The 23,300-nt window shown below is 56.5% G+C and overlaps 2 protein-coding genes and 2 long non-coding RNA genes across 4 annotated transcripts; 2 read left to right on the top strand and 2 right to left on the bottom strand.

The window, feature by feature from the left end:
* Positions 1-211: 211 nt before the first annotated feature.
* Positions 212-3,003, bottom strand: LOC131499088 (galectin-7-like). Its single transcript, XM_058706821.1, has 5 exons — positions 2,894-3,003; positions 2,452-2,516; positions 1,959-2,047; positions 985-1,186; positions 212-427 (listed from the first exon to the last, which is right to left on the bottom strand). Exons 2-5 carry the CDS (start codon positions 2,464-2,466, stop codon positions 314-316), a joined length of 420 nt encoding a protein of 139 aa, XP_058562804.1. The 5' UTR covers positions 2,467-2,516; positions 2,894-3,003; the 3' UTR covers positions 212-313.
* Positions 3,004-3,518: 515 nt separating this feature from the next.
* On the top strand, positions 3,519-7,455 carry LOC131499089 (uncharacterized). Its single transcript, XR_009255718.1, has 3 exons — positions 3,519-3,656; positions 4,251-6,185; positions 6,539-7,455. It is a non-coding gene; the product is annotated as an uncharacterized LOC131499089 (long non-coding RNA).
* Positions 7,456-8,979: 1,524 nt separating this feature from the next.
* Positions 8,980-11,872, bottom strand: LOC131499116 (uncharacterized). The gene is made up of 2 exons (XR_009255731.1): positions 11,735-11,872; positions 8,980-11,141 (listed from the first exon to the last, which is right to left on the bottom strand). It is a non-coding gene; the product is annotated as an uncharacterized LOC131499116 (long non-coding RNA).
* A 499-nt stretch (positions 11,873-12,371) lies between these two features.
* LOC131499115 (galectin-7-like) lies at positions 12,372-15,179 on the top strand. Its single transcript, XM_058706866.1, has 5 exons — positions 12,372-12,497; positions 12,875-12,939; positions 13,344-13,432; positions 14,205-14,406; positions 14,964-15,179. The coding sequence occupies exons 2-5, from the start codon at positions 12,925-12,927 to the stop codon at positions 15,075-15,077; spliced, it is 420 nt and encodes a 139-aa protein (XP_058562849.1). The 5' UTR covers positions 12,372-12,497; positions 12,875-12,924; the 3' UTR covers positions 15,078-15,179.
* Positions 15,180-23,300: the final 8,121 nt, after the last annotated feature.

Here is a 23,300-nt window from a genome sequence, read left to right as displayed (position 1 = left end):
GGCCGGGCCGTCCCGCAAAGCGCCGCTGGACACCAGCCAACGCCCACCCCCACCCGATCGCGACCCTCCGGAGGCGTCCCGGCCACAGATTGCCCTCCGAGGCCGCGGGGCCCCACTCCCGCCCCGGCCGCCGCATCGCTGTGACCCTTCGTCAGGGTCTTCCCCGCTCTGAACCTGCTCTCCGCGTCCAGACGAAGGACACCCGGGCACAGACGGGGCGCACACACGCGGGCTGAAACTTTATTTGCCCTCCCGCGCCCGGGACCCCGGACCCCGGACCCCCGACCCCCGACCCCGCCGCCCGCCCGGAGGCTCAGAAGATCTTCACCGACTGCAGCTGCAGGTCCCCGCCCACCTCCAGGAGGCGCACGCGCGCCGGCGGGATCCGGTAGCGGAAGTGGTGGTACTCCGAGTCGCCGACCACCGCCTGCGGGGCCGAGGGGGGCGGGGCGTCAGGGGCCGGGGGCCCCGAGTCCCCGGGGGCGAGATGCGCCCCGATGGCCGTACCTCTTGTCGTGGTCCTCACCTGGGCCACCTGTCTGGCGCGGACGCGCGCTTAAGGCGGTGGCTGTTACGGCCCCGCCGGCGGCGTCCACGGCCTCCCTCCGGCCGCTCGCACTGAACGTGGGGAAGGGCCTGGGTGCTGGACGCTGTGCAGCGACCACTCCCCGAGGACACGCGCGTCCCGGCCCAGTCGCCCAGCCATCCTGGCCCCTGCTCCGGGACACCAGGGCCCCGCTTCCCGCTAGGGGCCACCCACCCTCCGGGCGCTGGGCCCTTGCCGCCCGGTCCCTGCCACGGCCACACCCCTGCCTTCGGGCACACGTGGGCTTGCGCCAGGGGAAGAAGAGGGACGGACCGGACGTGGGCCCCGCCTTGGCCGGGCCTTTGCCCCCCACCTCCACCAAGAGCCTTCCTGGCTTGCCTGGACTGCGGGCGGGGCGGGGGTCTGGGCGCCCGCGCCTGTGGGTGGCAGGGACTCACCTTGAACCCTTCTTCGGTGGCGATGAGGAGCACGTCGAAGGGCTGCCCATGCTGGAAGGGAATGCCTGAGCCGCGCTCCTCCCGGCCCCAGGTGCCCTGCTCCAGGCTGTTGAAGACCACCGTGGACTCGTCCAGCCGCGGGTTGAAATGGAGGGCAGCCTCCCCGCCCGGCCCCTCGCCGCACAGCAGGTTCACATAGAACCTGGTAGCGGGGGGAGGGAGGAGAGGATAAAGGTCACAGGCCAAGAAGCACCCTACCAAGATCAGGGACCAATGTACAGGACTCCCCACCGCCAGGCCGTGCCAATTCATAGGCACCGGAGAACGTCCCACGCCACAGGGGGAAGGGTTGTGGGCCGGTGGCCAGGGACCCACCCTCCAGGGCGTCCAAAAGCTCCAGGGACCCTGGACCCGCGTGCACCTAGCGAGGGTCACTATGCTATGGCCCCGGGTGCCCCTCATTTCCAAAGCCTCTAACGTTTGCCGTGGAGTCACGATGCTGACGGCCAGGGTGCTCTCTGTTCCGAGGGCATCCCCGTTGCCAGAGGGCTGGGCACAGCACCGCGGGCCCGCACGTTTGCAGGCACCGCAGATTCCCAGGAAGCCTGCCCTTCCCAGACCCGGAAGTCCTACGACCGACCGCTTCGGCCTCCCAGGTGCCCAGGGCACCTCCAGATCGCAGGACTTCTTTCCAGGGTTCCTGGCATTCAGACTGGGAGCCATAGGACTCTAGATGGGAGCCCTGGGATGGCTCTGGAAGCCCCGGATCCCTAGGGAGACGTAGGGACCCCAGCTACACAGTCACGGGACAAGTAAGCGAAGACTTCAGATTCCAGAAGGTCAGCGATGGCCCGGGGAGTCTAAGACCCTGTGGGCCAAGGTGGCTCTGGTGCCCTCGTGTCTGGGCTGCAAGAAGTCTGAGCCAGCTGAGCCTGGACACCTCCCAGCCTTACCTCTGGGGCCTGGGGTCTCACCTGCCGGCCTTTTCCGGGACGAGGCCGCGAATCCTCATCACGGTGCCCACCCGGATGCCCTCGGGCAGCGACGTCTTGTGGGGCACGTTCTGCAGGTTCAGCGGCGGGGAGTCCGGAGTCCGAGGGAACCAGGGGCGCGGACGAGAGACACACGTGGGTCGGCCCCAGGCAGAAAGCATCCGGGACCCAGATCGGCAGAATCCGTGAGAAGAAAAGGCCCAGAGGCCAAGGAGAGAGAGCCAGAGCCAGACAAAGAGCGGGAGAGCCAACCACGAGGGATCAACGGAGAAGGGGAGAATCCAGAGAGGCAGATGGGAGCATGGGGATGGGTTGGGTCCACCCGGGAGCCACAGCCCAGACCCTTGGTAGCACACCCTGGCACCCACTTTGTCCTTCCCGGCGGGACACCTCAGCCAGGCCCAGCCCCTCCCCGAGTCCGGTGCCGCCTTGGGTCCAAGCCCCCCGGGCCCCGGCGCCCCCCGAAGGCACTCACAGAGCTTCCCGCCATGGCTGGGACGCTGGGGCGACAGGCGTGGCGGTGGGTATGGCTGCTGGGACCTTAAGTAGAAGCAGAAGCAGGGCGTGGCGGCCCCCGCTGACTCACCCCCAGCCATTTCCACACCCGCCGCCCACGACCCTGGCCCTGGGGCCACCCGGCGGCCCAGCGCCTTCTTGTTGGGCCCGGGACTTCCCTCCACTCACTGAGGGTTCCCAGTCCACCGCCCGCCCCCTCCGTTGAGCTAAGAATCCTGAAGACAGCTAAGGACGAACCGCCAAGGACAGAGGGCCCCCAGGGGGCCACCATCCATCCCGGGCCATGTCCCTGCCGCTTGGCACAGAGGAAAGGGTCTTTGCCCATTTTATCTTGGACATCTGGGGCCCCGAGAGGCCCACCCGGGGCTGGAAGCGGGGGCCCCTCTCTCCCAGGCTGGGACCTGCGCCTTGGGCTGAGGACGCGTCCCCCGAAATTCCAGCTCACGCTCCCTCGCGTGACGGTGACCCCGGCAAGGACAACAGAGGTACACGCGGGGCTCCGGGGGGCAGGACGTGTGCCTGATGAGCCGCGTCTCCCGGGGCCTAGAGCAGCGGCTGGTACACGGTCTGGGCTCCTCAAGTGCGCCTGAAAGACGAATAAGGAGTGACACCAGCTCCTGGTCTGAGGCCCTGGGCGCCTGGCGCACACAGGACCTCCCCGGGCGCTCGCCGCTAGCCGAGCGGGGAAGGGGATCACTCACCCCCACTTCACAGACCGGGAAACCGAGGCTCAGACACGGGAGGCCATTTGCCCGAAGGCGCACGGCCGGGCGATCCCTGGGTGAGTGTCTCTCTGCCCTTCTTCAACTCTGGCGAGTTCTGCCTTGTTTCTTCTGTCCCTGGGAATGCCCTGGTGTCTCTCCCTGGCCCTCTGGCTCGGACTCTGTCTCCCTCCCGGGTGGCCCTGTCTGCTTCTCTTCCTCAACGCCAGCCATGTCTCCTTCCTCCTCCCAGAATGGCTGCCGCTCTCCCAGCCAGGTTGGGGTCAGGGGAGGCAGAGGGGGGCCGTCCTGGGACCCAGCCGCGCCCTGACCCAGGGGCAGCGACGTGGGATCCTCCACTCAGGCCCACAGCCCAAGATTCCGTAGTCCAAGATTCCAGAAGAAGAATCCAGGATGGGAAGGGTGGGGTCAGAGGGAGAATGCTGAAAGAAGGTTCTGGAAGGTAAGGAAGAGGCAGGGTGGGGCAGCCACCCTGAGCAGAACCCCCTCCCAGCAGCCCAGCAGGCCTCCTGTCCACCCCCACAACCCCCTCCCAGCCTCCACTCCTGCCCCCCCCCCCCCCCGCCCTCCAGGGGGAAGAGGCCTGGGGTAGAGACCAGAATGGAAACTCTGGGTGGAGACAACCAGACTCAGAACCTGATCTGCCACCCGACTGTCCCCCAGGCCTCCCAGACTCTCTCCATCCCCACACCACGTGAGGAACCCCGGGGGTGGCAGGGGGCGGCGCAGTTTGGGGGCCAGGACCTCACATAGGGAGGCCGGACAGCTGCGAGGCGGGTGGGGGTGGCTGCAAGCACCCCAGTGTTCAGAGGAGAAGAGGGAGGCAGAGAGTGGGGCACCCTCTCAGCCAAGGTCCCACAGCAGGGAAGCAGCCCGGGGCTGGGCCGGGGGGGGGGGGGGGGGGGGGCCAGGTGGGGGCAGGGCTGGTCACCAGGACTTCCGGTAGAGAGGACAGGGGGCCCGAGGCCGGGGCACCCACACCCGGGAGCCGGCGTCCCCGAATCGAATCGTGGGCTCCACCTGTCTCGGATCTCAGGTTCGGGGTGTCCCCCTTGGCCGGCTCGCTCTCCACGTGCTCTTGGGGCCCAACGACTCGTCCTTCCCCTGATGTCTTCTCTGGGGCTGGATGTGTCTTCACAAGCCGCCAACCTGCAAGTCCAAACTCGACTGTGACTTCGCTGTGGGCCCAAGTGTCAGCAGTCGATCTGTTATCAGTTGATGGCGGGCTCGTTTCTCAGAAGCCAGGCGCGCGCGCACGCACGTGCCGGAGCCCCATTCTCTGGTGTGGATCATCTCTGCATCCGTTCTGGAATAATACTTTCAGGAGCACTGTTTCCATTCGCAGTGAGTCGTGACCGTGCCTGTGTCTCAGTCCTCGTGCTTTTTCCTGAGCGATGCCTCGCATTCCGAAGACGCGCAGGTTGTAACAGAATGAGGGTAGGATTCGAGAACCGTCCGGACCTGAGCAACCCCCACCCCCACCGAGTTACCCTGAGCCCCAGAGACAGCCAGCCCCCCTCCGCCCGCCCTGCCTGGGACAGCGCTGCCAGTCTGGGCGTCCCGTGGCCACCGTGTCATGTGTCCCGGGAGTGGAGAGGGGCGGCCAGCAGGCTGAGTCGGCGGACCTTCGCCCTCCTGCAGGGAACAACTCTGGTGACTGAAAAGTAACCCCGTGTACCCACCGTGCTTGTGGGCATTGAAACCCCCAGGCTCTCTGCCAGGGTCAGCGTGTTGGGGACTTTGGGCCGGTTTTGTACACGGTGAACATCAGTCCGGGGGCCGCTTTGGTTTCATGTTGTTTTGTGGGAAGATTTTGGTTTTGAGGTGATCTCCACGCCCGGCGTGGGGCTGGAACTCCCCACCCAGAGATCCGGGGTCCCAAGCTTCAGGGAGCCAGCCAGGCGCCCCGCGGGGCTGCTTTGGTTTTGTAAGTGAACCTTCCAAGGAGGAGAAAGACACTGCTCAAATCTGACTCTTTCTTAAGTGGTGAATCCACTGGAAACTTACACTTCTATTTCTGGATGGAATACATTTCCCCAACCCCATCACCGCTGAGGGAAGCATTTTCTGTCATGCTTGCTTCCATTGATAAACTGAGTTCGTTAAACTCTCTTACGTATTTTCAGCCGCATGTGGGACTTTAGCTTGTGTTACGTTTTAAGTTTTTCCATTGTCCATAAATTCTTCTAAGCCATAAGTAATTTTTCACTTCACATGGGATTTAGCAGTGCAGGGACTTGCTCCCTCCTCTTCCACCTTTGCCTTCTCCCTCCCTCCCTCCTTCCTTCTCTCCCTACCTTCCCCTCCTCTCTTGCCCCACTTTCCTTCTCCTCTCCCCCCCTCCCTCCCCTACCTTTTTTTCTCCTCCCCTCTCCTCCCCTCCCCTCCCCTTTCCTTCCCTTCCCTCCATCCCCTCTGGCCACTCTCCTCATTTCCATTCCCCTCCCTTCCCCTCCTCTCCCTTTCCCTCTCTTTCCCTCCACTCCTCTCCTCTCTCCTCTCTTCCCCTCCCTTCCTCTCTTCCCCTTCCCTGCCTCCCTTCCTCTCCCTTTGCCTACCTGAAGGATTGGGTCCTAGAGTCTTTCAGGTGGGACAGCACTGCTTCTTGTGGGTGGGGATCTGGGTGGCCCTAGTGGGATGAGGGGGTGTGATTCCACTGTGGTGTCAGAGGGAATGGGTGAGGAGGGTGCTTGGAGAGGGTGGTCCTCAGGACCAGGGTGGGGGGTGGGTTGGAGAGGAGAAATCAGAACGTGGCTTTGATTTGGCGTCAGGCTTTCTTGGTTTCCTTGGCCTTGGGTTTGAAATGGCTCCTCAGACTTCCATTGTGTTTCAAGACCTTGACAATTGAGAAGCTTGGAGGCGGATGTACCCTCATCGCCAGCTACAGGTTAGGCACTGTTGGCTGAAGAGCCACAGAAGCAACAGCGCCTGCCTCCTCCAGCTGCCTGGCCCCTCGCGTGTCCCATGGCTGGTGAGTGGTCTTGGATCACGTGACTAGCGGAACCTCCCTGGCCTCCCCTCCCCACCGTAAAGTTACCCATTTGTCCTGTGTCATCAGTAAGCATTTTGTGGGAAGCGCTTGGAAATTTTGCAAAGCTCACGTTCTTCAGCAAACTTTGATCATTTCTATCGTTTCCTCCTGCACATCTGCTATAGACTGAATGTTTGTGGCCCCCAGATTCCCTTGGTGAAACCGCGTCCCCAGGGGAATGGTATTTGGAGATGGGGCCTTTGGGAGAACATGAGGTCACGGAGGCTGAGCCCTGGTGAGCAGGGGTTGGTGTTCTTCTAAAGGGACCCCAGAGAGCTCCTTTGTCCCTGCAGCCATGTGAGGACAGAGCAAGAAGGATCCATCTATGAACCAGGAATCAGGTTCACACCAGACGCCCGATGTGCTGGCGCCGTGATCGTGGACGTCCCAGCCTCCAGAACCACGAGAAATAAATTCCTGATGTTTGTAAGCCGCCGGTGGGTGGGATTTTTGTTATAACAGCCCCGACAGAGTAAGACCACATCAGTATGGACCCATGGACTCATGGGGCTGTCCAAGGAGCCCCAGTGCTGTGAACGCTTCCTCCCTTCCCGACCCAGGAAGCTGTTCCAGGCGATGAGGGGCCGTGGGGCAAGCTGAGGGCAAGGTGCCGGTTAACAGCCCCCCCCCCCCCGGGGGGGATATGTGTGATATTCCTTGCACACCCTCCACTACCCAAAAACAGGAAAGGACAAAAAAACAAACGGTTGAACTGGTAAGAGTCTCCACCAGTTTATAAGAAACAGGCAATCCCATCCTGCCTAAAGTCCAGGAACTCCTTACAGTCTTTTTTTGTTTTTTTAATGTTTATTTTTGAGAGAGAGAGAGAGAGAGGGAATGGGGGAGGAAGACACAGAATCCAAAGCAGGCTCCAGGCTCTAAGCTGTCAGCATAGAGCCCATCGCAGGGCTTGAACTCACGAACGGAGGTCACGACTTGAGCCTGGCTGCTTAACCAACTGAGCCACCCAGGGGACCCTGAACTTCCTACTGTCTTAATGTTAATGCTTTGCTAGAGGGAAAAACAGCCTTAGATTGACAATAGGTAGGCCTCCAGTAAGACTGTAAGCATGTGAAAGTCTCTTTGGAAACTCTCTTGACTTTATCTACCTGCCCCCCACCCCGTAAAACAGTCACCCCCCCCCCCCACATCTGCAGCGGCCCACGGGTCCTGTCCCCGTGCTTTAATAAAATCACCTTTTTGCACCAAAGACCTCTTCGAGAATTCTTTCTTGGCTGTCGGCTCGGGACCCCACGAGCCCCCCGTCACCCCAAAACTTCATCCCTGGCACATCTCATGCCTTCCCATTTGAGCCTTGGAGACCGCCTTTTCTACACATTTCTTTCGCAGAGAAAGGTGCAGTCCTTAGGAACCAAGATCTGGGCACGGGCTCCGCTCCCAGGCCTTGTCAGGGGGACAAGGTAGGGGATGTATGAATGCAGACACGTATCTATCCATCGGAGGGGAGGCAACACGGGACCTCTGCCCTCCAAGGAGTGTTCCCGCTGGGCCCGAGACTGGAACTGATGTATCAGGCGGACAGGTTACCTAAGTTTTACGTCACACTAGAGCCCTCAGCAGGAAATGAAGCCTCGAGGGGATGGCTGAGCGCACGTGCTTTCATATTAAGTTGAAGGACAGAGGCAACTGTGGAGAAGTAACCCAGCCGTTATGCGGGACGCTTGGAATCACTTTCACAGGGCCTGTTTGCATCGAATTCTCTGGGTCTCAACTCGGGATGAGAATGTCACTCTCCTACTGGCACACGGTAGGTGTCACGTGAGAGTTTTTATCTCCTGTTTTCAGGCAGCAAATGGGAGGGTAGAAAGCCCTTCTTCCGCTGTTTTGCAAGGGCTATTAGTTCAAAATAATCCTTATGCTACAAGGGCATATTTGGGGGTGGCACGTTTCGCACCCTTCAACAAACACGTTTCTACATCCGTATTTCTTTCGCTTTGGGTGTAGAATACTCACCAGTCACAGACGGGCAAAGGCTGCATTCCTACCTGGCCCCTGGTGAAATTCATAGAGACACAAAGTAGGAGGGGGGTAGAGTGGGGGGGGGCAGGCAGTTAGTGTTTAGCGGGTCCAGTTACAGGTTTGCAAGATGAAGAGAGTTCTGGAGACGGATGGTGGGGACGGCTACACAACAGTGCAAGTGTATTTTGTGCCACTGAACTGGACACGGGAAAAATGGTTAACATGGTAGGGCGCCCGGCGCGGGGGGAGGGGGGGGAATGGGGGGTGGGGCTCAGTCGGTTCAGCACCCGACTCTTGGTTTGGGCTCAGGTCATGATCTCACCGTTCGTTTGTGGGTTCGAGCCCTACATAGGGCTCTGTGCTGGCAGCTCAGAGCCTGGAGCCTGCTTGAGATTGTGTCTCCCTCTCTCTCTGCCCCTCCGTGCTAATGTGCAAGCACGCGCGTATTCTCTCTCTCTCTCAAAATATAAACAAAATTTTTTAATTAAAAAAAGGGGAAATTCCACACGTCCCCATCCCCACACCTCCTCACCTTCTTGCTTTAAATACGCCCCCACCCACTGCCTCCTTGCAGACAGCCTCCCCTCTGCTGTCCTGACCGCTGCTCCCTTGGGGCCTGTTCAATAAACTTCTGTCTCCTTTGTTCTGCCTCAGGTGAATCCTTTCACCTCCATGCCACTGGCTTCCACGTGATCCTCACCCACGTTTGGGGACCCCCATCTGATCGAGAGACAACCCATTTAAACACCACACGTATATATTTTATTTTATTTACTTTAGAGAGAGCGCACAAGCAGGGGAGAGGGCAGAGGGAGAGACAGAGAACATCTCAAGCAGGCTCCGTGCTCAGCACCGAGGCTCGATCCCATGACCCTAGATATGACCTGAACAGAAACCAAGTGTCTGACGCTCAACCGACTGAGTCACCCATATTTTTATATTTTAACGTAATGAAAAAGATGTTAAGGAGACGCAAACCCCCCACCCCACCCCCACCCTCCAAAACCCCTCATGAAATACCACCAGTCAGGTTCATGGTCATTTTCCCCTTTCCACACTAGAACTCTTCCCTCTGAATGTCACAGAAGAGACTCGCCTTCTGTGGTGGAAACCCACCCTGCAGTCACTCCTGCAGGGACCCTTTCCTCCCCAGCACAGACACCGCCACCGACTCCCCTGCTGGGGCTGGGTTCCCAAGGTCCAGCCGCCCCTCTCCCCTCACCCCCACTCTAGGTCCTGAGGACCACCCCCTTCTGAGCGCCCTCCTCACTCACTCCCTCTGACACGACAGCAGCTGGAAGAGCGTCCCCTCCCCTCGGCCAGCTGCTATCCTGCCCCATCCCTCCCCCCACCAAGAGGCAGCACCTGTCCCCCCACCTGATGGCCCAATCCCTCAGCCGAGGAAGGAGAGCAAAGGGAAGGGAGGGGAGGGGAGGGGAGGTGAAGGGAGAGAGGGGAGGAAAGAAGGAAAAGTGGAAAGAACAGGTCACTGGACTCCCACCTCAGGCGTGGAAACGGACCCCTTATTACTTGGAAATGACCCGTTATTACTTGGAAGAACTGAGTGGACAATGGGAAACACTTCAAATTTAATACGTGGTGGGGGGCACCTGGCTGGCTCAGTCAGTTAAGCACCCAACTCTGGATTTCGGCTCAGGTTACGATCTCAAGGTTCATGGGTTCCAGCCCCACACCGAGCTCCTCAGGGACAGTGCTTGGGATTCACTGTGTCCCTCTTTCTCTCCGTGCCTCCCTCTCTCTTTCTCCATCTCTCAAAATAAATAAATAAACTTCAAAACAAAAAACACGGTAAATCCCACATGCGGCTGAAAATACGTAAGAGAGTTTAACGAACTCAGTTTATCAATGGAAGCAAGCATGACAGAAAATGCTTCCCTCAGCGGTGATGGGGTTGGGGAAATGTATTCCATCCAGAAATAGAAGTGTAAGTTTCCAGTGGATTCACCGCTTAAGAAAGAGTCAGATTTGAGCAGTGTCTTTCTCCTCCTTGGAAGGTTCACTTACAAAACCAAAGCAGCCCCGCGGGGCGCCTGGCTGGCTCCCTGAAGCTTGGGACCCCGGATCTCTGGGTGGGGAGTTCCAGCCCCACGCCGGGCGTGGAGATCACCTCAAAACCAAAATCTTCCCACAAAACAACATGAAACCAAAGCGGCCCCCGGACTGATGTTCACCGTGTACAAAACCGGCCCAAAGTCCCCAACACGCTGACCCTGGCAGAGAGCCTGGGGGTTTCAATGCCCACAAGCACGGTGGGTACACGGGGTTACTTTTCAGTCACCAGAGTTGTTCCCTGCAGGAGGGCGAAGGTCCGCCGACTCAGCCTGCTGGCCGCCCCTCTCCACTCCCGGGACACATGACACGGTGGCCACGGGACGCCCAGACTGGCAGCGCTGTCCCAGGCAGGGCGGGCGGAGGGGGGCTGGCTGTCTCTGGGGCTCAGGGTAACTCGGTGGGGGTGGGGGTTGCTCAGGTCCGGACGGTTCTCGAATCCTACCCTCATTCTGTTACAACCTGCGCGTCTTCGGAATGCGAGGCATCGCTCAGGAAAAAGCACGAGGACTGAGACACAGGCACGGTCACGACTCACTGCGAATGGAAACAGTGCTCCTGAAAGTATTATTCCAGAACGGATGCAGAGATGATCCACACCAGAGAATGGGGCTCCGGCACGTGCGTGCGCGCGCGCCTGGCTTCTGAGAAACGAGCCCGCCATCAACTGATAACAGATCGACTGCTGACACTTGGGCCCACAGCGAAGTCACAGTCGAGTTTGGACTTGCAGGTTGGCGGCTTGTGAAGACACATCCAGCCCCAGAGAAGACATCAGGGGAAGGACGAGTCGTTGGGCCCCAAGAGCACGTGGAGAGCGAGCCGGCCAAGGGGGACACCCCGAACCTGAGATCCGAGACAGGTGGAGCCCACGATTCGATTCGGGGACGCCGGCTCCCGGGTGTGGGTGCCCCGGCCTCGGGCCCCCTGTCCTCTCTACCGGAAGTCCTGGTGACCAGCCCTGCCCCCACCTGGCCCCCCCCCCCCCCCCCCCCCGGCCCAGCCCCGGGCTGCTTCCCTGCTGTGGGACCTTGGCTGAGAGGGTGCCCCACTCTCTGCCTCCCTCTTCTCCTCTGAACACTGGGGTGCTTGCAGCCACCCCCACCCGCCTCGCAGCTGTCCGGCCTCCCTATGTGAGGTCCTGGCCCCCAAACTGCGCCGCCCCCTGCCACCCCCGGGGTTCCTCACGTGGTGTGGGGATGGAGAGAGTCTGGGAGGCCTGGGGGACAGTCGGGTGGCAGATCAGGTTCTGAGTCTGGTTGTCTCCACCCAGAGTTTCCATTCTGGTCTCTACCCCAGGCCTCTTCCCCCTGGAGGGCGGGGGGGGGGGGGGCAGGAGTGGAGGCTGGGAGGGGGTTGTGGGGGTGGACAGGAGGCCTGCTGGGCTGCTGGGAGGGGGTTCTGCTCAGGGTGGCTGCCCCACCCTGCCTCTTCCTTACCTTCCAGAACCTTCTTTCAGCATTCTCCCTCTGACCCCACCCTTCCCATCCTGGATTCTTCTTCTGGAATCTTGGACTACGGAATCTTGGGCTGTGGGCCTGAGTGGAGGATCCCACGTCGCTGCCCCTGGGTCAGGGCGCGGCTGGGTCCCAGGACGGCCCCCCTCTGCCTCCCCTGACCCCAACCTGGCTGGGAGAGCGGCAGCCATTCTGGGAGGAGGAAGGAGACATGGCTGGCGTTGAGGAAGAGAAGCAGACAGGGCCACCCGGGAGGGAGACAGAGTCCGAGCCAGAGGGCCAGGGAGAGACACCAGGGCATTCCCAGGGACAGAAGAAACAAGGCAGAACTCGCCAGAGTTGAAGAAGGGCAGAGAGACACTCACCCAGGGATCGCCCGGCCGTGCGCCTTCGGGCAAATGGCCTCCCGTGTCTGAGCCTCGGTTTCCCGGTCTGTGAAGTGGGGGTGAGTGATCCCCTTCCCCGCTCGGCTAGCGGCGAGCGCCCGGGGAGGTCCTGTGTGCGCCAGGCGCCCAGGGCCTCAGACCAGGAGCTGGTGTCACTCCTTATTCGTCTTTCAGGCGCACTTGAGGAGCCCAGACCGTGTACCAGCCGCTGCTCTAGGCCCCGGGAGACGCGGCTCATCAGGCACACGTCCTGCCCCCCGGAGCCCCGCGTGTACCTCTGTTGTCCTTGCCGGGGTCACCGTCACGCGAGGGAGCGTGAGCTGGAATTTCGGGGGACGCGTCCTCAGCCCAAGGCGCAGGTCCCAGCCTGGGAGAGAGGGGCCCCCGCTTCCAGCCCCGGGTGGGCCTCTCGGGGCCCCAGATGTCCAAGATAAAATGGGCAAAGACCCTTTCCTCTGTGCCAAGCGGCAGGGACATGGCCCGGGATGGATGGTGGCCCCCTGGGGGCCCTCTGTCCTTGGCGGTTCGTCCTTAGCTGTCTTCAGGATTCTTAGCTCAACGGAGGGGGCGGGCGGTGGACTGGGAACCCTCAGTGAGTGGAGGGAAGTCCCGGGCCCAACAAGAAGGCGCTGGGCCGCCGGGTGGCCCCAGGGCCAGGGTCGTGGGCGGCGGGTGTGGAAATGGCTGGGGGTGAGTCAGCGGGGGCCGCCACGCCCTGCTTCTGCTTCTACTTAAGGTCCCAGCAGCCATACCCACCGCCACGCCTGTCGCCCCAGCGTCCCAGCCATGGCGGGAAGCTCTGTGAGTGCCTTCGGGGGGCGCCGGGGCCCGGGGGGCTTGGACCCAAGGCGGCACCGGACTCGGGGAGGGGCTGGGCCTGGCTGAGGTGTCCCGCCGGGAAGGACAAAGTGGGTGCCAGGGTGTGCTACCAAGGGTCTGGGCTGTGGCTCCCGGGTGGACCCAACCCATCCCCATGCTCCCATCTGCCTCTCTGGATTCTCCCCTTCTCCGTTGATCCCTCGTGGTTGGCTCTCCCGCTCTTTGTCTGGCTCTGGCTCTCTCTCCTTGGCCTCTGGGCCTTTTCTTCTCACGGATTCTGCCGATCTGGGTCCCGGATGCTTTCTGCCTGGGGCCGACCCACGTGTGTCTCTCGTCCGCGCCCCTGGTTCCCTCGGACTCCGGACTCCCCGCCGCTGAACCTGCAGAACGTGCCCCACAAGACGTCGCTGCCCGAGGGCATCCGGGTGGGCACCGTGATGAGGATTCGCGGCCTCGTCCCGGAAAAGGCCGGCAGGTGAGACCCCAGGCCCCAGAGGTAAGGCTGGGAGGTGTCCAGGCTCAGCTGGCTCAGACTTCTTGCAGCCCAGACACGAGGGCACCAGAGCCACCTTGGCCCACAGGGTCTTAGACTCCCCGGGCCATCGCTGACCTTCTGGAATCTGAAGTCTTCGCTTACTTGTCCCGTGACTGTGTAGCTGGGGTCCCTACGTCTCCCTAGGGATCCGGGGCTTCCAGAGCCATCCCAGGGCTCCCATCTAGAGTCCTATGGCTCCCAGTCTGAATGCCAGGAACCCTGGAAAGAAGTCCTGCGATCTGGAGGTGCCCTGGGCACCTGGGAGGCCGAAGCGGTCGGTCGTAGGACTTCCGGGTCTGGGAAGGGCAGGCTTCCTGGGAATCTGCGGTGCCTGCAAACGTGCGGGCCCGCGGTGCTGTGCCCAGCCCTCTGGCAACGGGGATGCCCTCGGAACAGAGAGCACCCTGGCCGTCAGCATCGTGACTCCACGGCAAACGTTAGAGGCTTTGGAAATGAGGGGCACCCGGGGCCATAGCATAGTGACCCTCGCTAGGTGCACGCGGGTCCAGGGTCCCTGGAGCTTTTGGACGCCCTGGAGGGTGGGTCCCTGGCCACCGGCCCACAACCCTTCCCCCTGTGGCGTGGGACGTTCTCCGGTGCCTATGAATTGGCACGGCCTGGCGGTGGGGAGTCCTGTACATTGGTCCCTGATCTTGGTAGGGTGCTTCTTGGCCTGTGACCTTTATCCTCTCCTCCCTCCCCCCGCTACCAGGTTCTATGTGAACCTGCTGTGCGGCGAGGGGCCGGGCGGGGAGGCTGCCCTCCATTTCAACCCGCGGCTGGACGAGTCCACGGTGGTCTTCAACAGCCTGGAGCAGGGCACCTGGGGCCGGGAGGAGCGCGGCTCAGGCATTCCCTTCCAGCATGGGCAGCCCTTCGACGTGCTCCTCATCGCCACCGAAGAAGGGTTCAAGGTGAGTCCCTGCCACCCACAGGCGCGGGCGCCCAGACCCCCGCCCCGCCCGCAGTCCAGGCAAGCCAGGAAGGCTCTTGGTGGAGGTGGGGGGCAAAGGCCCGGCCAAGGCGGGGCCCACGTCCGGTCCGTCCCTCTTCTTCCCCTGGCGCAAGCCCACGTGTGCCCGAAGGCAGGGGTGTGGCCGTGGCAGGGACCGGGCGGCAAGGGCCCAGCGCCCGGAGGGTGGGTGGCCCCTAGCGGGAAGCGGGGCCCTGGTGTCCCGGAGCAGGGGCCAGGATGGCTGGGCGACTGGGCCGGGACGCGCGTGTCCTCGGGGAGTGGTCGCTGCACAGCGTCCAGCACCCAGGCCCTTCCCCACGTTCAGTGCGAGCGGCCGGAGGGAGGCCGTGGACGCCGCCGGCGGGGCCGTAACAGCCACCGCCTTAAGCGCGCGTCCGCGCCAGACAGGTGGCCCAGGTGAGGACCACGACAAGAGGTACGGCCATCGGGGCGCATCTCGCCCCCGGGGACTCGGGGCCCCCGGCCCCTGACGCCCCGCCCCCCTCGGCCCCGCAGGCGGTGGTCGGCGACTCGGAGTACCACCACTTCCGCTACCGGATCCCGCCGGCGCGCGTGCGCCTCCTGGAGGTGGGCGGGGACCTGCAGCTGCAGTCGGTGAAGATCTTCTGAGCCTCCGGGCGGGCGGCGGGGTCGGGGGTCGGGGGTCCGGGGTCCGGGGTCCCGGGCGCGGGAGGGCAAATAAAGTTTCAGCCCGCGTGTGTGCGCCCCGTCTGTGCCCGGGTGTCCTTCGTCTGGACGCGGAGAGCAGGTTCAGAGCGGGGAAGACCCTGACGAAGGGTCACAGCGATGCGGCGGCCGGGGCGGGAGTGGGGCCCCGCGGCCTCGGAGGGCAATCTGTGGCCGGGACGCCTCCGGAGGGTCGCGATCGGGTGGGGGTGGGCGTTGGCTGGTGTCCAGCGGCGCTTTGCGGGACGGCCCGGCCCGACCCGGCGGTCGAGCGGTGGGGACAGCTGATGGGGGTTTGGAGCGGGCTCAAGCTGACCTCGGTGCCCCCTCTGCGGAACATCGGAGCTCCGAGCCGCTGCGTCTGCAAACGGGCGAACGAGTCCCCGCACGTCTGGTCCCTGAGACCCCGAAATGGTGGGGACGGTGCCTGGGCCTGTGCGGGCTCCCCGCGCCGCTGCCCTCCTCGTCTCACCTCTATCCCCGCTCTCCCGCCTGGGGTGCGGGGAGCGGGCCTGGGCGGGGTGGGCGGGGCAGCGGATGGGGCGTCGCCGGCCTCCCAGCTGTGGCGGAGTGGGGACAGGCTCCCGCCCGTGTCCCCGGGGCAGACGCGCACTGAACCGGCACCTCCCGGAGGAGCTGCGTGGGGACGAGTGGGGGGGGGGGGCGGTGGGGAGGCTGGGGGACACCGCGACCAGTCCTCTGGGTCTCTGCGCGCTCACGAGCCCCCTTCCCACCTTTCTTTCTACCTGTGCCCCTGGCCCTGCCCGGGCGACAACCAGGGAGTCGGGGTAGTGGGCGCTCACACGCAGACGCCCAGTCACCCCCCACCCGCAGTGGTGCATTTCTGGTCTTGGGCTGAGTCGCCACCCTGCAGGACCCGTCTCTGCAGGACCCCGCCGTGTGGTAGCGCTCCAGGGTCGCATGATAGGCTAGGATCCAGAGCCCGGGACAATCCCCACCCACGCCCCAGGCGGGCTGTCCCACGCTTGGAGCCCGCCCCAGAGGTGACAGACCTCCCTTTCCCTGGGCCGCTGTGGGCTTTGCAGTCCTCACAAGCAGAGGACCGTTCCTGACCTGACAGGAAGCAGAGTGTAGGGTCTGAGCCTTTTCAGGACCCATTTTCTGCCCCTGAGATCCTTCCGGGGAAACCACCCTCCCCATACTGAGCCCTTGAGACTGTCTCTCTGGGTGGGATGGTGTAAGGAAGGGTCCCTCTTGCAGTGGTGGACCCGAGAAAGTCTGAATTCCCCTCGTTCCCCAGGGCTCATTGTTGAGTGACTTAGCATTCATTTTTATTTGCCAATGTCAAGTACTTGTAATTAACAAAAGTGTTTCTAGAGATAACACATGGGTAGGGTGTAAATTTCCACAGATAGCAGTGGAGAGAAATTGTAGTTATTGGCACAACTGGCAAAGGTGGTCCGAGGGGTGCCTCAGTGGCTCAGGTAGTTAAGTGTCTGACTTGGGCTCAGGTCATGATCTCCCAGTTCAGGGAGTTCAATTCTTCCCCACCCGCCTCAAGCTCTGTCCTGACTGCTCAGAGCCTGGAGCTTGCAGCCCACTTCGGATTCTGTGTCTCCCTCTCTATCTGGCCCTCCCTGGTTCGTGCTCTATCTCTCAAAAATAAATAAACATTAAAAAAAAAAAAAAAAAGGTGGTTGGGGTCCCCGGATTAGATGGGAGTGATCTATCCCTGTTAATTTCTTGATTTTCACCTTTGCCTTAAAGTGGACAATCAGGAGAATGTTCTTGTTTGTGGAAAATACACAATAGAGTATTTGAAGGTGATCAGGAAACATGTCAACATACTCTGGAATGGGTAGTAGGAAAAAAAATATTTTAATTCTGTATGCCAGACAGAAAAGAGTCTACTCCATTTTTTTTTAAGTTTATTTATTTATTTTGAGAGAGACAGAGAGAGACAGAAACAGAGAGAGCATGAGTGGGGGAGGAGCAGAGAGAGGGGAAGAATCCCAAGCAGGATCCTGGCTGTCAGCATGGAGCCCCAGGTGGGGCTGGAACTCCCAAACCCTGAGATCTTGACCTGAACTGAGATCAAGAGTTGGAGGCTTGGGGCACCTGGGTGGCTCAGTGGGTTGAGTCTCCGACTTTGGCTCAGGTCATGATCTCAGAATCCTTGAGTTCAAGCCCAGCGTCAGGCTCTGTGCTGACAGCTCAGAGCCTGGAGTCTGCTTCTGATTCTTTGTCTCCCTCTCTCTGCTCCTCCCCTGCTCATGCTATGTCTCTGTTTCTCAAAAATAAGCAAGCATTAAAAAAATAGTAAAATAATCTTAATAAATAAATAAAGATAAATCAGAATCTTTTAAAAAGATAAATCAGAATCTCTGCCTCAGTGGGTGGTTTTAAGGATTGAAAGAATGGTTAGCCCAGTGACTAACACGTAGTAAGGATTCAAAAAAATGTTAACTATTGATTTCTTCTTTTTTTTAGCGATTTTTATTTTTATTTTTTAACATTTATTTATTTTTGAGAGACAGAGCAAGAGTGGGGAGGGGGAGAGAGAGAGGAGACACAGAATCCGAAGCAGGCCTCAGGCCCCGTGCTGTCAGCACAGACCCCAACACAGGACTTGAACCCATGAATGGTGAGATCATGACCTGAGCCGAAGTCAGACACTCAACCGACTTGAGCCACCCAGGCGCCCCATTAAGATTTTATTTTTAAGTCATGTCTACACCCAACATGGGGTTCAAACTCATGACCTCGAGATCAAGAGTCACACTCTATGGAATGAGCCCACCAGGCAACCCAGCTCTTGATTTCTTCTTTGACACATGGGTCATCTGGAAGGGTGTTTTTATTTAATGTTTATTATTTTTGTGAGATAGAGAGTGAGCAGGGAGGAGCAGAGAGAGAGGGGGACAGAGGATCCAAATAGGGCTCTGTGCTGACAACAGAGAGCCTGATGTGGGGGCTCAAACTCATGAACTGTGAGATCATGACTCAAGCTGAAGTCGGACGCTCGACCAACTGAGCCACCCAGGTGCCCCTAGAAGGGTGTTTAATTTCTACATACTTGGAGATTTCCTAAATTTCTCTTTATGGTTGGCTTCCAACATAATTCCGTTAAGGTCAGAGAACATACTTTCTATGATTTCAATTTGCATACATTTATTACGACTTATGGCCTTATTTTATGGTCTTCTCTGGAGAATTTCCAAGCGTGCTTGAAAATAGTGTGTGTGTGTGTCCTGCTTTTGGTAAGCAGAGTGTTAGCTGTTAGGTAAAGTGATTGATAGTGTCTATGTAGTCTCAATCCTTACTAATTTCTGTCTGGTTGTTCTATCAATTGCTAAAAGAGGGTTACTACAACTTAATAGCTGTTCAATAGTCTATTTGTCATGCATTTTGAGATCTCTTGTAAATATACATTTTTACTTGATATATATATATATATATATATATATATATATATGATATATTTACTATACATGTACGTGTGTGTGTGTGTGTGTGTGTATCTGATGGATTGTCCCTTTTATCACTACAAAATGTCCCTCTTTGTCTCTAGTACAATTTCTTTTACATCTATTGTGTCTGAGAGTAATTCTGTCCGTCTTACTCTCTCATGGTTACTCTTGGCATGATATATCTTTTCTCTTCCATTTACGTTCAACTTACTGGTGTCTTAGATCTAAAGTGTGTCTTTTCTTTTAATCTTTTTTAATGTTTATTTATTTTTGAGAGAGAGAGAGAGAGAGAGAATGCAATTGGGGAGGAGCAGAGAGAGAGGGAGACACAGAATCTGAAGCAGGCTCCAGGCTCTGAACTGTCAGCACAGAGCTCAATGTGGGGCTTGAACTCACAAACTGAGAGATCATGACCTGAGCTGAAGTCAGTCGCCCAACCAACTGAGCCACCCAGGCTCCCCCAGAGTGTGTCTTTTATAGACAGCATATACTTGGATCTTGCTTTCTTTTTTTTATTATTAAAAAAAATTTTTTTTAACATTTATTCATTTTTTTTTTGAAAGGCAGAGAGAGACAGAGTGCAAATGGGTGAGGGGCAGAGAGAGAGGGAGACACAGAAACAGAAGCAGGCTTCTGTTACCCCGTAACTCAGCACCATAAAATTTGTATGATCTTACACAGTTTCTGAAGTTAGGATCCAGGAGTGGCCTACTTAGGTGGTGTGGCTCTGATCTTCCATGGAGTTACATTCAAACATATGTGGAGTTGCAATCATCTGAAAGAAGCTTTCCAAACTATGGCTGTGGCCAAACTCACCCATTGCCTGATTGAGTATGGCTCACAGGCTAAGAATAGGTTTTACATTTTTAAATAGGTGAAAACATAAAAGAAAGGATATTTCAAAACACTAAAACACTAAACATTATATGGAATTCAAGTCTCAGTACCCATAACTCAAGGGTTTTTTTTTTTTTTTGTAATGTTTTATTTATCTTTGAGAGAGAGAGTATGAACAGGGGAGGGGCAGAGAGAGAGGGACACAGAGGATCTGAAGCGGGTTCTGCACTGACAGCAGTGAGCCTGATGAGGGACTTGAACTCACGAACCATGAGATCATGACCTGAGCTGAAGTCGGAGTCTCAATTGACTGAGCCCCCCAGACGCCCCCGTGACTCAAGTTTTATGGGAACACAGCCAGGCTCCTACATGTCCGCATTGCCTAATGGCTGCTTTTTTGATTCGTTAGTGCAATCTCTGCCCTTTGATAGGAGTATTTATTTCATTTACACTTGGTGTAATTATTGATACAACTGGCTTTACGGCTGCCTTTTTTGCTCTCTGTTTTTACTCTCTGTTAATCTGTCACTACCTTCTTTTGTGTTAAACAATTCTTAGTGGACCATTTAAATTCCTCTATTGGTTTTTTAGCAGTATTTTTTGAAAGCTGGTTTTTGAGTGGTCACTCTAGTGATTACAATGTACCTCTTTACTTATGACGGTCAACTTCATTTTTCTTTTAAAGATTTTTTTAAGTTTATCTATCTTGAGAGAGAGAAAGAGAGAGAGCGTGAGCAGGGAGGAGGCAGAGAGAGGGAGAGAGAGAATCCCAAGCTGGCTCCATGTTGACAGCATGGAGCCCCACGCAGGGCTCAGACTCACAAACCGTGAGATCATGACCTGAGCTGAAATCAAGAGTCGGACACTTAATTCACTGAGCCACCCAGGTGCCCCAAAACTGATTTAATTCCAGTAAAATATAGCAGCATTGCTCCGTACATCCCTATCCCCCCCCCTTCCTTGTGTGCTATAATTATTATATACATAACATAGAGATGTGCTATGTATCCTACAACCTAGTATTATCACCTTCACTTTATACAATCCTATTTTAAAAGAAATCAAAAGAACTAAACAGAAAACATATATTTATATCATTAAAAAATATCTGTCTACATACTTCTAATTTCTGGGGCCCATTTCTCCCCGTGGATTTGAGTTTCTATCTGATGTCAGTTTCAGTGTGAAGGACTTCCTTTAGCATTCCCTAGAGGGCAGCTCTGTTAACAATGAATTGTCAGCTTTCGTTTATCTGGGACTGTCCTTATTTTGCTTTCGGTTTTGAAATACAGTTTTGTTGAAGATAGAAGTATTTGTTGATAGTTTTCTTTTTCTTTTAGCGCCTTGACTGAGTCATGAAACTGCTCAGCTCCTTTCTGATCTTCTCTGATCCCAAAGACCTTGGGTTTTTTTGTTTTTTTTTTTTTTGGCTTTTTTTTTTTTTTCTTAATGCTTATTTATTTTTGAGAGAGAGAGGGAGAGCAGGGGAGGGGCAGAGAGAGAGGGAGGCGGAGGATCCGAAGCTGGCTCTGCGCTGTCAGCACAGAGTCTGATGCAAGGCTCGAACTCATGAACTGTGAGATCATGACGTGGGCCAAAACCAAGGTCAGATGCATAACTGATTGAGCCACCCAGGCACCCCTGACCTTCATTGTTTCTATAAAAAGGTAGCTATTAATTGTACTGCTGTTAACGCTGTACAAGACGAGCTGTTCTTCACTTCCTGCTTTCAAGGTTTTCTCTGTTTTTTATGTTTTTTACAGCAGTTTGACAATAATGGGTCTAGGTGTGGATCTCTTTGTATTTATCCTATTTGCAAGTCATTAAACTTCTTGGATCTATAGATTAATGGCTTTTGTGAACTTTGGCAAGTCTGTAGCCATATTTCCTCAAACATGCCGCAGCAGCGATAGAAAACCAAACATGACCTCTCCAGCTCTTCCATCCCTCTTGCTGAGCCCCTCCAGGCTCTGCTACTGATTTATTCCTCCGCTGCCATCCCTGGGACATGCCAACCTGGGTAGTGGCTGCCCTAAGCATCCAACTTCATAATCTCTTATTTGGTTAGTTAGAGCCCCACATGGGGCTCCCTGCTGTCAGCGAGGAGCCCGCTTTGGATCCTCTATTCCCCCCCCCAACCCCCCGCTCTGCCCCTTCCCCCTCTCTAAAAAAATTTTTTCTAATTAAATCTCTCCAGATGATTGCAATGTACAGCAACATTTGAGAACTAGATTAGGGGAATAAATGAGACAATAAACAGAATGAATGAATGAACGAACAAATGAATAGACACGGAGAAATGCCTGAATAAATGGATATGTGAACAAGTAAGTGAGGAAATGACAAAGGAATGAATGAATGGGTGAATGAAAGTGTAAACAAATGAACAAATGATTAAATCCATGCAAGGGTGCGGTGGTAAGAGGATGATTGGCTGGATGGTAGATGGTTAGTGGACAGATGGAGAGGAAATGGTAAATGAACAGACAAATAGTTGGAAATGAATAGAAGAATATATCATAAAGATATGGATGGATGACATGATAAGTAGAGAATGAAGAAATCGATGCCTAGTCAGAGGGATCAATGGCGCATGGAGAGATGGATAGATGGATGGATGGATGGATGTGATGGAAGGCAGAGAATTGCACAGACAATTGGAGGGATGAACAGATGAATGAGTGAATGCAAGTTGGATGTAAGGATGGCTGAATGGACAGACAGATGGATGAGTGAATAAATAAATGGTTAGATGTTTGAATGGATGGATGGTCAGATGGCTGAGTGAAGGGTTGGATGATGAATGGATGTACAAACGGCTGGATAGGTGGAGAGTTAGGTGACGGTGAGTGGACGAATGGTTGGATGTTTATTTATTTGTTTTTTTGTGTTTTAGATTTTCAAAAAAATTTTTTAAGTAATCTCTGGGGTGCCTGGGTGGTTCAGTCAGTTGAGCGTCCAACTCTTGATTTCCTCTTGGGTCACGATGCGAGGATTGTGGGATGGAGCCCTGTGTCAGGCTCCACACTCAGCATGGAATCTGTTTGGGAGTCTCTCTCTCTCTCTCTCTCTCTCTCTCTTTCTCTCCCTCTGCTCTCCCCCCACCACCCCACAACTCTTGCTCTCTCTCTCTCTCTCTCAAAGTAAATAAAGTTCTAAAAAGAATTTCTTTTAATTAAAAAAAAAAAGTAATCTCTACATCCAGTGTGGGGCTCGAACTCACAACCTCAAGGTCAAGAGTTACTGCCCCACCGACAGAGCCAGCCAGGCGTCCTTGACTGTGTATTTAGGTGGATAGATGAACATATGCTTGGATGGATGTTTGGAGAGATTTATGGATGTGGCGATGGATGAATGGACAGGTGGATACATGGACGGATGGAAAAATGGGTTGTATAGTGACTAAGAGTGTAGCCAGACCACCTTGATTTGAATCCTCATTCTGCCATTTATGTGCCGTGTGACCTTGGGCAATTTGCTTTACTTAAAAATTTTTTTTAATGTTTAACTTTTTTTTTTTTTTTTTTTTTTGAGAGAAAGAAACAGACCGTGAGCAGGGGAGGGGCAGAGAGAGAGAGAGAGAGAGAGAGAGAGAGACACAGAATCGAAAGCAGGCTCCAGGCTCTGAGCTCTCAGCCCAGCTGACGGAGCCACGCAGGCGCCCCTGCTTTATTTTAATTTGCCTGTTTCCTCATCTTTCCCAGAGGTACGATAATAATAGTTCCTATCTCCTGGTGTTTTTGTGAGGAGCAAATGAGTTGATACACTTCAAGCCCAAGATCTGTGTCTGGAATATTCCTAGATTTATTGTGATGGGAAGATCGATGGACAGGTGATGAGGTGGCTGAATGGACAGTGTATGATTGAACCAAGGAAGGAAGGAACAGCAATACAGACG

This window comes from Neofelis nebulosa, chromosome 17, assembly GCF_028018385.1.
Source record: "Neofelis nebulosa isolate mNeoNeb1 chromosome 17, mNeoNeb1.pri, whole genome shotgun sequence".
Lineage (NCBI taxonomy): Eukaryota > Metazoa > Chordata > Mammalia > Carnivora > Felidae > Neofelis > Neofelis nebulosa.
This window is presented reverse-complemented; position numbering and strand designations above follow the sequence as displayed.